Source organism: Zosterops lateralis (assembly GCF_965231275.1).
Source record: "Zosterops lateralis genome assembly, chromosome: 2".
NCBI lineage: Eukaryota > Metazoa > Chordata > Aves > Passeriformes > Zosteropidae > Zosterops > Zosterops lateralis.
Window position 1 is genome coordinate 18,098,428 of NC_139763.1, and position 12,733 is coordinate 18,111,160.

Sequence of the window (12,733 nt, forward strand, 5' to 3'; positions counted from 1 at the left end):
ACAGCTTGATCCTTCAGGGCAGTGTGACAGCAATTTGGTAAACCGATCTGGTAAACCAGCATTTACCAGAGCTCACATGGGGGGTGCTGCATTGGAGAACCCCCAAGTGCATTCCTTCTTCTCCTGGCACTATTTGGTGGCTTTTTCCTAGACGCACCTAAAGGCCACAGCTTTGCACTCAGGCTACAGTTTCTTCTTGAGAACTAGGATCCTACAAACTCCTGCTTCTCAAACTCTTCTTTTCACATCCTGCTGTTGCTGATGAGAAGTTTCCCCTCTTCTGGCTGCACACTCAGCTTCTTATCCTGAAATTCAGGTTCCTGACATGCCAGAGAAGCACCTGATGATGAAATCAGATTTCCCAGTGCTGGTCCCACCTTCCTGAACACAAGAGAAAAATCCAATCAACGAGCAATGCTTTTCTTACTCAACACAGCAGAGTTTTTCACATCTTTTAGTCCCCAGAATGAAGATTTCCTCCTTAATCTTTCCTGGGATCAGCACTTCCAAACCACGTCTGTCCAAGCTTCAGTCTAACAGGAATCCAGCCAGCACTCCAGCCTAGGTCAGCTTGTACTGTCACTCATAACAAGCACATTTGCATAGGAGTCATGACAGACTCAAATCTAACAAAATTTATATCAGAAATCTTGGCAAGAAGAAGGAGCTGCCAAACATAATTTTGGGAACATACAGGAAAGGCATGAACACTGTTCTACACAGCCAGCAGCAGCTGCAAAAAAGGCTGGTGGTAAGGCTCCTTGAGAGACCAGGAATACACAGCCAAGTGATGCCAATCCAGCTCCTTTCCCAGGGTAAAATCTCCTGGACCGTCTATAAAAACCATGTTTATAAAATTTGTTTTCATTTAGAGACAGCAAACTTTCAGCACTTGTGGCACAGGAGTCTAGAACATTTCGAGAGCTCCAGCTGTAACTGAGCCAAACACACCAGGGGAGCTTCTTCACTGGGGCAGAGCAAAGCAGCCCCCCCGAAAAAAAAAAAAAAAAAAAAAAAAAGGGATTTTGAGGCAATCCCATCCCTAGCATTTAGGCATTTAGGTCATAACTAACTCCGTACTGCAGTTCTTTGACAAGTGTAAATCCGTACTATATTTTTTTGACAACAACCGTCCGGGACGAGCTTCCCACTACGGCACGGACATCGCTGCTACATCAGCGCGGTGCCCTCGGTGCCTCGTGCCGAGAGCGGGCAGGATACCGGGATGCGGGGGCCGGGAGCAGGCTCGGGACCCCGGGACGGAGACCTGGGGCGGGGCCGGGAGCGGGGCGGGGCAGGATACTGGGATGGAGAGCTGGGGCGGGATCCCGGGCTGGGGAGGCGGGAGCGGGGCGGGATCCCGGGCTGGGGAGGCGGGAGCGGGGCGGGATCCCGGGATGGGAGGCGGGAGCGGGGCGGGATCCCGGGATGGGGAGGCGGGAGCGGGGCGGGATCCCGGGATGGGAAGCCGGGTTGGGGCCGGGAACGGGGTGGGGCCGGGGCGGGGCAGGGGCGGTGCCGCGGCCAATCACCGTCCGGCGCAGCGATTGGCGCTTGTTTTCCCACGTGACGCAGCTCCGGGCGGTGATTGGCCGCGGTGCCGCCCCGCGCGGGCGTGGCCGCGGCGGTGACCGGGAAATGGGGCGATGGCGCCGGGCAGCGCGCAGGGAGCGCCGGCCGCCGGCAGGTACGTGCTCGGTTCCCCCCGCCCTCACCGGCCCCCGGCTCCCCGGGGCGGCCGCCGCGGTGACCGGACTCTTCAAGGGGCCGCGGCGCCGCCCCTCCCCGCGTGCGGCCTGCGCGGGACGCACGGTGGGCCCGGCGGCGCCGCCGACACTGAGCGGGCCGGGGGTCGTCGCGGGCGGCCGCCGGCGAGTGATGGCGCCTTGTGGTTCCTTCCCCCGGCAGGAGCGGGCCCGGCATGGAGGGAGGAGGCCCCGCGGCCCACAGCGTGTGCATGGTGTCGGACTTCTTCTACCCCAACATGGGCGGCGTGGAGAGCCACGTGTACCAGCTGTCACAGTGCCTCATCGAGCGCGGCCACAAGGTCCTGGTGGTCACCCACGCCTACGGCCACCGCAAGGGCGTCCGCTACCTCACCAGCGGGCTGAAAGTCTACTACCTGCCCCTGAAGGTGATGTACAACCAGTCCACGGCCACGACGCTCTTCCACAGCCTGCCCTTGCTCAGGTACATCTTCGTGCGGGAGCGGGTGACCATCGTGCACGCCCACAGCTCCTTCTCCGCCATGGCGCACGACGCCCTGTTCCACGCCAAGAGCATGGGGCTGCGCACCGTGTTCACCGACCACTCCCTCTTCGGGTTCGCCGATGTCAGCTCCGTGCTCACCAACAAGCTGCTGACCGTGTCCCTGTGTGACACCAACCACATCATCTGCGTCTCCTACACGAGTAAGGAGAACACGGTGCTGCGAGCAGCCCTGGACCCGCGGATAGTCTCTGTCATCCCCAACGCCGTCGATCCCACCGACTTCACTCCTGACCCCTCCAGGAGGGATGACAGTACGATAACAATTGTCGTTGTCAGCAGACTTGTTTACAGAAAAGGTAATGGGGGATCAAATGTAAGCCTGTTTTGGTTGTTTTCTTTCTTTGGAAAGGTCTTGGTCAGGTATCACTTAGGCCATATCTGTGCTATGGATGGAATTTTCACTGGGAGTGGCGAGGCGGCTGGTCCAAGCTTTTGTGTTTGTGAGTTCAAGAGTGGTAAATTGTACATTTCTTTTTGTACATGTTGGGTTCAGAGGTGTGTTTCCATTGTAACAGTGAAGAAAACTGCAGTTTGTAAAATGGAAGGTTTGGCTTGTATTGGACATAAGATTTAAGGCCTAATCTATATATATTTTGTTAGAAATGTTCTAATTGTTTTTTATTTAATCAACTTAAGCAGCAACTCAAGTGATTTTCTTTTCCATTTTTGTTCCATAAGTGGTCACAAGTTGTGTTCTTTTTCATATTTTTGTATATACCAGTTTCATTGTCTTTAGGAGACTTTTTTTTCACTTTTCTTCTCTTGAATATAGTTGTAAATGTGGGCTACACCGTGAGAAGTTCTGAAATCAAATACAGTAATGGTTTGCCCTAAACTTTCTACTCTTAGGTATTGATTTGCTTAGTGGTATAATTCCTGAGCTCTGTCAGAAATATCCGGAGTTACATTTCTTAGTGGGAGGAGAAGGACCAAAACGAATCGTACTGGAAGAGGTCCGGGAAAGATACCAGCTACATGACAGGTTTGTTCTGTGCATGCCTATGACCCTGCAAGGTACTTCAGGGGTGGGGACCTGCCTGCCTGCCTCCCTCCCCCAGATAAATCCCAACACTTGAGGCTGGAAGCCTAAAGGCAAGGCAGATAAACCAGACACTGAAGACTTTGAGAGCTGTACTATGATCCAGCCAGTTAATTCATATTCCTGTGAATAGGCCCTGAATGAGCTTCACTCAAGTCATAGAAAGCTGACTTAGATATAAATTTATCATACCCTCTCTGCAACCACGATGCTTGGATCTCATATGGCATCAGGTGTTAACAGCTCATCTATCCCATTGTATGGGATAATGACTGCTAGTAATTTACTGTTTCAGTATGAAACTCTTAAATATGAGTGCTTGTCTCATATGTGTTCTTGTGGTGCTACAAACATGTTCCCTGGTGCTGCCATGTTACCAGAATGTTGCCATGATACATATGCAGTTCTGTATTTCTCTGGGGTTTTCTTGATCAAGAACAATTTCATGTTCTCAATTGTTAATTTTCTTTTCTAGGCTTTTTTGTTGCCTGCTTTGTACTTTAGTCAGTGATTCTCCCAATCAAAATTGTCAGTATCATTCTCATTTTACCCTTTATTGTTTTCCAGTATCCCTTCAAGATAATAGGTCCTGATCACTGTATCGTAAAAACTTTTTCCCTTGTCAGACTCAGATTGGTCAGACCTCACACTGAAAATTTGACATATAATGCATTTGACAAATCTTAATTATTAACTGAATGAAGCCATTTTTTCTTGCAGAACTAGAAGACTCAGTAGCAATGTTCTGGAGGCAAATGTCATTAAACAGGAACTTCTCCCATCAGCTTTATTTTCAGAAATTCCTTTAGTGTGACAATAAAAAAGCAGAATCTTCGGTTTCTCCATTGCTGGAAAAATTTAAAGAAAGCTAAACTGAGGTGCCCATCTTTGTTCTCTCACTATGTAGGTGTGACCCATTGGTACCTTTTTTAGAATATATGTAACACTATACAGCATTATTGTGGTCCAAATCTAGTGTCTATCTTTGGTTTTTTCCTCTTGTCTGCAGGGTGCGTCTTCTAGGAGGCTTGGAACACCAGGATGTTAGAAATGTCCTGGTCCAGGGGCACATTTTTCTCAACACTTCCCTCACTGAGGCCTTTTGTATGGCTATTGTGGAGGCAGCAAGCTGTGGTTTACAGGTAAGAAAACCTCTCAGTATCTAGAAAGCATGTATCCATTTTATATAAATTTCACAATGAAATAATATGTGCTTATAACATTTGATTTCATCTGAGGCTCTATCTTGACAGAGGTAAGCAAATATTATCCTCATTTGCAGATCACTTGGAAGCTGATACAGAAAGGTTAACTGAAACTGCTTAAGCGCCAAGAATAATTTTGTACAGAATTGGGATGTAGATCTGCTCTCAGTTCTCTGGACTAGTCAGACTGCCTTTCCAAAATACTATTTTGTATGTACTCCTTTACAGAGTTTATGAGTAGTTGATGTTCACAAAGGTTTACTTTGACAGTACTTTGAAAGGAGAAAAATTGCATTACTATATAGGGATTCAAGACAAGTTGGAGAGAGAGGAAACAGTAAAAGCCCTTTCTAACTAAATTACAACTCAGATTCACAACTCAAAAAGGAGTTGCATCAGTAGCCGTAAAGAATTAGAGTTTCACATTAAAATAGAAAGAAATCTTATTTAAAAGATTGGCTTATAAGAGTGACTAATTTACAGTAATTATGCGAATGACTTCAATTTTTTTTCTTTATTTCAGTATCCTTTACAGCAGTTACTATCTAGTTGTAGTTACTCTCTTGCCATCTCTTTTGTTCTCTAGACGTGAGGAAGTTTTGCAGTTTCTTATTGCTCAATGTTTAGGGATGATTGCACAATGTGAGTGTTAGTAACTTCTGATTTCCCTTTAAAAATAATAATTCAGATAATTATAAATAAAGTTTTGCAAGTGTTCAGTAACCTAGGAAACTAAAATTTTCAGTGTGTGGTAAAATTATCCTCTGCAAATAGAGGTAACAGTTTTTTTGAGATACTATGGAGGAAATGTCCAAAATCTGGTTACTCAGGTTTAGTTGAGTACTGTGGCAAACTCCTTCAGGAAAGGTGTCTCGTAACCACTCATTAGACCAAGTCTTCTGTTTTATCATGGCACCAAAGGATCATTCTGGACAATGTTGAAGGTCATGTGCTATGCTCTGTCTTCTGGGGTTTACACCTTTAGTTCACATACAGGTCAAGTCCCCAAACTATGTTTTCCTATCCTGTTAATAGCTGCATCTAAACAATGTAAGGGCATTGTCATCACACAATTTCATTTTTTTATGTTGCATATGTGCTGTTTCTTTTGTTTGTTTCAAAGGTGGTGAGTACAAGAGTTGGTGGGATTCCAGAAGTACTTCCAGAAAATCTCATCATTTTGTGTGAGCCCTCTGTGAAATCTTTGTGTGATGGACTGGAAAAAGCGATTGCTCAGCTCAGATCAGGAACTCTGCCATCTCCAGAAACTGTTCATAATGAAGTGAAGACATTTTATACGTGGAGGAATGTAGCAGAGAGAACTGAGAAAGTATGTATAATCACTTCATTTAGAATCTCTGGAAGTACATTTCTGAAACAATTCTTGTTTTGAAATATTACTAGGCACATTTACTGTGTAATATTCCAGTGTGATTTTTCAGCATGTTTCCTGTCAAACATACATGGTTTTAAAAGGTTCAGAAAATGTTTTTTTCCCCCTGAATGTATTCCTGGATAGGTGGGTTTTTTCTATTTGTATTTTCTATCATGCCATAATTGCTGGTAAATATTGTGAAGAAAAGCCTAGATCTTTATTTAGATTTCTACTCATTTATTTATTCAAGTCTTCACATGAAGTATATATATTTTCTACCATAACTGGAAAATGTGCTGCATAAGGTGTATGACAAGGTAAGGGCAGTTCATGACAAAGCTTTGCCATATGGTAACATGTAGTTTAAAATTATGAGAGGTAGTTCAATACAGGAACAGCTGAGTTTACATAAGCTGTAGTTGTAATGAAAATTCATTTTTCATAGTTTTGGACTCATATTTCAGAACTAGAACTGCACTTCTGTATAAAAATTCTGCTGTTAGTGAAGAATGTTGGCTGCAGTGACGTTACAAACACTTGTGGAGATGTGTCATTTCTGACTTCACCTCCTGTGTTTTAGGAAGGAGAAAATAGCTGAACCTCTTAGACTGTAGTGCACTCAACTATGTATCTCTCACAGGCCTCCTCGAAGTGCCACATACAACCAGTTTATTATTTTCAAGTGCCATCAGTATCATTCATTTTATGATTTTGTAACTGAAAGCAGCGTTTGAATTGCAAAATTTTTACAGTCGTTAGCCTAGATCTGAGATTGCTTTATATAGCCTGTTCTTAAAAACACCCACCAGTACTTCATGAAGGAAAATGGTCATGGAATTGGTTGAAGTATGCATAGATCTTAAACTGTACAGAAGACAGTTGTTTGTTAGCAAATTGTTAAGTTACCTGTAGAATGGAGTCTGTAACATTCTTAAGGAAAAAAAACCTGTGCCCTTCAAGCCTTTTTGGGGTGGTTTATAGTGGGTTTGTAGTTGGCTATGGTTGACATGTGTAATGAGTCACCAGTACCATGTATTTGCTTTGTGCAGTAATTGAGCTAGTGTTTGTTTAAACAAAAATCAGGAGCCTATTATGATTTGCTTCATTGTTCAAATACAGAGATTTGGAACAGTGCCAATTTCACCTATGAGTTCATCCATCTTTGTGTTTAAAATCTAGTAATTGCATGTTCAAGTTCTTCCTAGGACTGATGTGAATATGAGATTAGAACCCATTCAATTAATTAAAACCCCCAACCCTTTCTGTATAATATTACATGAGAGACAAATTATGCAGCCTTCCTAGTTAATGAAATACTTTTGAAGTGTATAAAAGAAGAGAATGTTCCATATTTCTCCTTAAATAAATGAATGAAATATCTAGAACCAGACTCATAAATCACAACTTAGGATCTACAAAGCTTTTTGGAAGGTAATATTTTGTCCCATCTGGTAGCTAAGAATAGATCGTTTATTTTAGGCAGTGACAGCAAAGTGCTGCCTGATTTTTGAGGTAAAAGCAACGTGTTTTTAAGGTGTTACTTTCTGTCTCCTCTCTGTTTAGGTGTATGACAGAGTTGCAGATGAAGTGGTTTTACCAATGAAGGAGCGACTTGACAGACTAATGACTCACTGTGGCCCAGTGACTGGGTGTATTTTTGCTTTTTTTGCTGTTCTGAACTTCCTTCTCTTGACGTTTCTGAGGTGGATGACTCCAGATTCCATTATTGATGTTGCAATAGATGCTACAGGACCTAAGGGTGCATGGACTAAACAGTATTTTTTTGGGAAAAATAGAAGAGTTAAAGAAGAACTTCCACACTCCTAAATTGCTCAAGTGGAGAGGGAGGAAGGTGTCAGTCTATAAAGGTTTTAATACTTGCTGACAGAGACATTACTCTTAAAACTCTTAAGTTTCTTTCTGAAGTTCTTGGAAAGAAACTTTAGTTCAATTTGCTACCTCAATTTAGAATGATGTTCTCAGTTCAGTTTTGGATTCATGAAAATTTATAGGCATCTCTTTTGCACTGAAAGTTGGGAGGAGAACATGGGGTTTTATATATATCAGAAGCCCTGGAAACAAAAATATAAGATTTTTCTTGATAACTTGAACATTTCAGAAAGGGACTTAAAGTGTTTGGGAAAGCAAAACACAAAAAATATTACCTTACTGTAGTTCCTGCTAATCTGTGATATTTACTGTGATTTTTATTTTAAGACCTCTTCCAAAATAATTAAATACTCAACAAAGATACCTTTTTTTCCTAAGATGAAAATGGCACTTAAAATTAGTCATAAAGTGCATTACCATGTAAATTTCAGAGACTTAGTTCTAGCAGTTGTGTTCCAGTGACAGTGTTTTGCCTGTGTAGCATTATTATTTTGAAGTTCTTTCCTAGTCAGAGTTGCTCATCCTGTCGCTAAATCAAAATTCCATATGATTTTCTGATATTTTCAGAGGTGCTAAATTTGTCCTGTTCTCTTACATGTATGAAAGTGATGTAAAGCTTATAGTGGTTTGTTTTTGTTTTTCGGTACATAGACAAAGAAGTAATATTATTTAGAGATAATACAGCCTTCAGAAACATCTCAGGCCTGAAAACTTCCAGCAGACTGTGCCAAAGTGTGAACACTTTGTGAGAGAGCAAAAACTGTGAAGGGCTTAACAAGCACACTCATGCTTACTTGCTCTCTCCCACTTCCCACCCACCCATCCCTTTTTCCCTTTTCCCCTCCAGTTCTCCTTCTCCTTCCCCTTACTTACGACCAAAGTGGCATTTCAGTCCATCTGGGGAGGGACAGCATTCAGGGTGAATGATTTCACCTCATCCACATCAGAGACACTGGCTGGCAGGTTCTGCATGTGAAATCTTGGGAAGTTGTATCCCTTCAGTGGGAATAACCAATGGCTGTGATTTTCATAGACAGACAGACAGAGAGAAGGAGCATCTCTGGGGGGTCCTGAGTGATGTGTGTGTGGGGCAAGAGGCAGCACAGCATTGTGCCAGTGTGCGTGAGAAGAGATTTATTTCACTTGTGTCAACCACCTATAAAATTGCCCCTTGTCTGATGCACTGGGTTAATTTCTTTTTCAAGCATCACTAATGATGGTAATGATGGTAAGCTTGTTGTTTTATGACTCTGGAGTATTGTGTGCTGTTCGACACTGTATTGATACTAAAACTGTGCAATATGAAAATACTGTTTCCAAACCCTTGAAGAGTAGTATTTAACACACTGCTTCTGCCAAATTCATGTTGTTTGGGTAGAGGTGTAATTACACAAGCATTTTATAATTCCATTGAGCATATTTTCATGAAACACAAAGATAATGTAAATAATTGCCATATATAAAGTCTATTTTCTTTTACTAGAGTTTTTAGCCTTTGATATGTAACATACAGTGTGTAATATTACAATTCGAGTTTTTCAAACCCTGCATTAAAAGTGGAAGTAATCTAAAATGGTGCCACAAGGTTTAAGGATAAATGGGTAGAATTAAGCTAATATTTTACTTTTCTAAGTTATTCTTTTTTTTACATTATTCAAGCATTCAGATTTCTAACAACCTTTTGAAAATACTGATTGTCACTCCAGGGAAATGTTATATATGTGTGTGTGTATTTTTAGTAATATTTTGTTTGTTCTCTTTTATTTCTATTTGATTTCCTGCAATGTCTACAAACACAAATCAAAAAGATTGTGTGTATCTATTCAAAATATTTTTTCTTTTGTGGGGCATTGTGTACTTATGAATAACATAATAAAACCTTGTTATAGTCTTGTTTACAAGACCAATGTAAAGTTTATCTAGAGGTTTATTTACCTTTCCATAAAGAATGGATACATTTCATTAATATGTGGGAACATATAATTAGAAAATACAGAACTACAAAGCATAATGCTGCTTTTGGCCACTGATTGTTGGAGTTCTTATGAGAGTGTTTTTTAATAATCATCTTTTTGTACAAGCTGCCATACAAACTTAACCCATAGCTGGTTTCTCAAATAACAGCACTTGTATGATGCAGAACTCTGTGGGGATGATTTGCTCACTGGCCTTGTGCAGTGGAGTAAAGGGTGATGCCACAGAAACATTTATAGTTTTACAAAACATCAGTGGGTAACATGGAAAAGGTTAAATAAAATAAGCAAAATACTAAAAAAAAAAAATTACTGACATAATGAGTGTGGTTAGAAAATAATAAAATGTTAAAAGAATTAAAATGTTTCAGTTGTGCTTGTAGGTAACATTTGATTGCTGATGTTAGCAAAGAGAGAGTGACACTAGTTAAGCAATGTCTTGCACAGAGCAGAGCCTCTGGTGTGTAGGAGGAGCAGGACGACCTGTATAGAAGGTCCCCCCCAAACTGCAATGAAATTCCATCCCCAGGCACAAGGAGAAATGGTGTTTCCAATACATTATGTGCAGACACTGTGAATTAAGGTGTTGATAATTGAAAATTGAGGGTTAAAACGTGCAATACACCGTACAAGCATGAAGTAAAGTATGGATATAATATTAGTCTTTCAGACTGTGTTTTGGTGGGTGTGGATAGATCTGTGAGGAGGTAAATACTGGAATTTACTTTTTTTGTGGTCGAGTTTTTTCTGCATCTGTTTATATTTTTCCCTTTTGGATCCTTATTTCTGTTCAGTATAGTCCCTTTTTTTTTCATGTGGGCTTAGGCTTTTAAAAATTAATTGTAAAAGTCTTTCCAGTGCTTTCTGCTTCAGTAAAATACAGACTTTATGTAAACAGATAAAAGAATAATCAATCTCAAAATAGTTTAATTTTTTAAATAAAAATATTTCAATATTTTTAATGTTTAACTGCTATCATTAAACTACTCTTATGATATTTGCTGTGCATCATGACACTTGGTAGTATGTTGACTTGCACAGTTTTCCCTAATGACTTGAACATTGACATTAGATTAAATGTGGATATTTTTTAAGGAAACAAAACTAAAGGCAGGATGTGGTTGTGCATCTAAAGTAATTATTTTAACAAAATTATACATTTTTCTTGTAAACCTATCAGGTAGATTGGGTTGCTTTCAGATCCTGACATGCTTCAATACTGTCATAACTCTAGAGATGCTACTTGTGCAGGATCCATTGAACTTTAACTAACAGTGCATGGCTGGTTGTCTTGTACACACTGGTTCTTCAAGCTGCTTGTTAAAGCCGGAGGGACTGGTGCATTCCCTGGGAACACAGGCACTGGCTGCTGCTGGAATTTGCTGTCTTCCTGCCCAGGCAGCAGCAGGAGTTTCAATAACCAGACCCAACCCAGTGTGATGGGTGGCAGATAGGTGAGTTGAATCCCACAGTGGCTTGAGAGCAACCAGTGAGTCACTCTCCACATCTCTTTTTAAAAGCAGGAGTGTTGTAAGCGTGCTGACCTAAAGATGCAAATAACGCAAGGCTTGTATGGGAAGTAGTGTCATTTATTAGATCAAACTGATAGAAAAGAAGTAGCCAGGCTCTATATGGACGTCTTTGTTCCCATATCTTCTGTTTGAGTGTTTCTGACTCTTTTTTTACCCAGTTGCCTTACTTTGATTGAATACATTTGATATTCTAATCCCAGCTACATGCATTAGAAATACACTGCTGTAATTCAAAGTGTGTGTGTAACATAAGAATAGACAAATACCTCTTTAAAGTTCTATGAAATGAGGATCCCTCAAATTTTATTTCTTTGCCAAAATCTTCAGGTCACATCTGATATTTCTCCCTAAGAGTTGGATAAAGTTAAGGTGAACCTTACTGAAAATGAGTTGTTTTCTAAGCTGGATTGCCTGGGTTTTTTTTGCTTATTCCTTGCATGTTTGTAAACTATGCATATATAAACGTTACCTTTCCAGTTTTTTGGAGGATCTAGCTAAACTACTTCAATTTATCATCTCATGACAATTTTTTAAGGATTAATATAATTTTTGGATATTTTGATTTAACAATTTAGTAATTATCCTAGAGTTAAGGAAGAGTGGTTCCTGGAGTTGCAGAAGTTCTCAGCGAGGTGTGTTTTTTCTACAAGAGGCTGACTTGTTCACTCAAGTCTATCAATGGAGTTGCATAATCCCCCTCATTCAGCCCACAGCAATGATGCTCAAAAGAGCAAGGGAGAAACGATGACAGTCCTGTGTCTGCACTGTCACTGCTCTTGTGTTCTGCCTGTTCTCACGCCTACACTGTGTTGCTCATCTCTCTAGTTTCAAAAATACCAGAGATTTCCAAGTGATCACACCCAATCTTGCTGTGGGTTTGCCTGACTACCACCTTCAGCAGTATTCATACTTTCCACCATGCTGTTCAGCTATCTTCCCAGCAATGATTTTCTCTTACATCCACTGCAGTAATTTTCCTAGTGCTCTCGTACACTAAGAGCAGATTAAAAGATTACACAAGTTTTTCTCAAGTGACTCACTGAATAATTTAACTGAAAATCTTTATTTGTCTTGTTCTGAAGCCAGGAGGGTGATTTTCCTGCTACACAAATAGAGTTAGTCCTTCTGGGAGAGTCATGTTCCAGTGACTGCTTCAAAGCAGTCAAACCTTCTCATGGTTTTCTAGAGCACTTGAAGAGGTCTTTGATATTATTCCATTAGGGATAAAAGAATTTCAGTGAAAATCATCTGATTTTCAGTTTCTTGTATTTTTCTGAGTTTTATGGACATATACAATTCTACATACCATCTAATAGGCTGATTGTGAAAGAAATCAGTGAACCTCCTTTGCAACAAAAAGCCAGATTTCTGATTTTTCTCTTAAAAGGTGCTCTTCCTTCTTGTTTGTCTCCTGTTAAAAAGCCAGTTTTGTAAATCCTACACGAGAA

At 41.1% G+C, this 12,733-nt stretch overlaps 1 protein-coding gene across 1 annotated transcript; it reads left to right on the forward strand.

Moving 5' to 3' along the window:
- Positions 1-1,878: 1,878 nt before the first annotated feature.
- Positions 1,879-9,693, forward strand: PIGA (phosphatidylinositol glycan anchor biosynthesis class A; the record flags this gene model as incomplete). The annotated part of the gene is given in 6 exon segments (XM_083854432.1): positions 1,879-1,893; positions 1,895-2,567; positions 3,121-3,253; positions 4,320-4,452; positions 5,639-5,845; positions 7,454-9,693. Coding segments are annotated over 6 exon segments (1,425 nt in total). The 3' UTR covers positions 7,718-9,693.
- Positions 9,694-12,733: the final 3,040 nt, after the last annotated feature.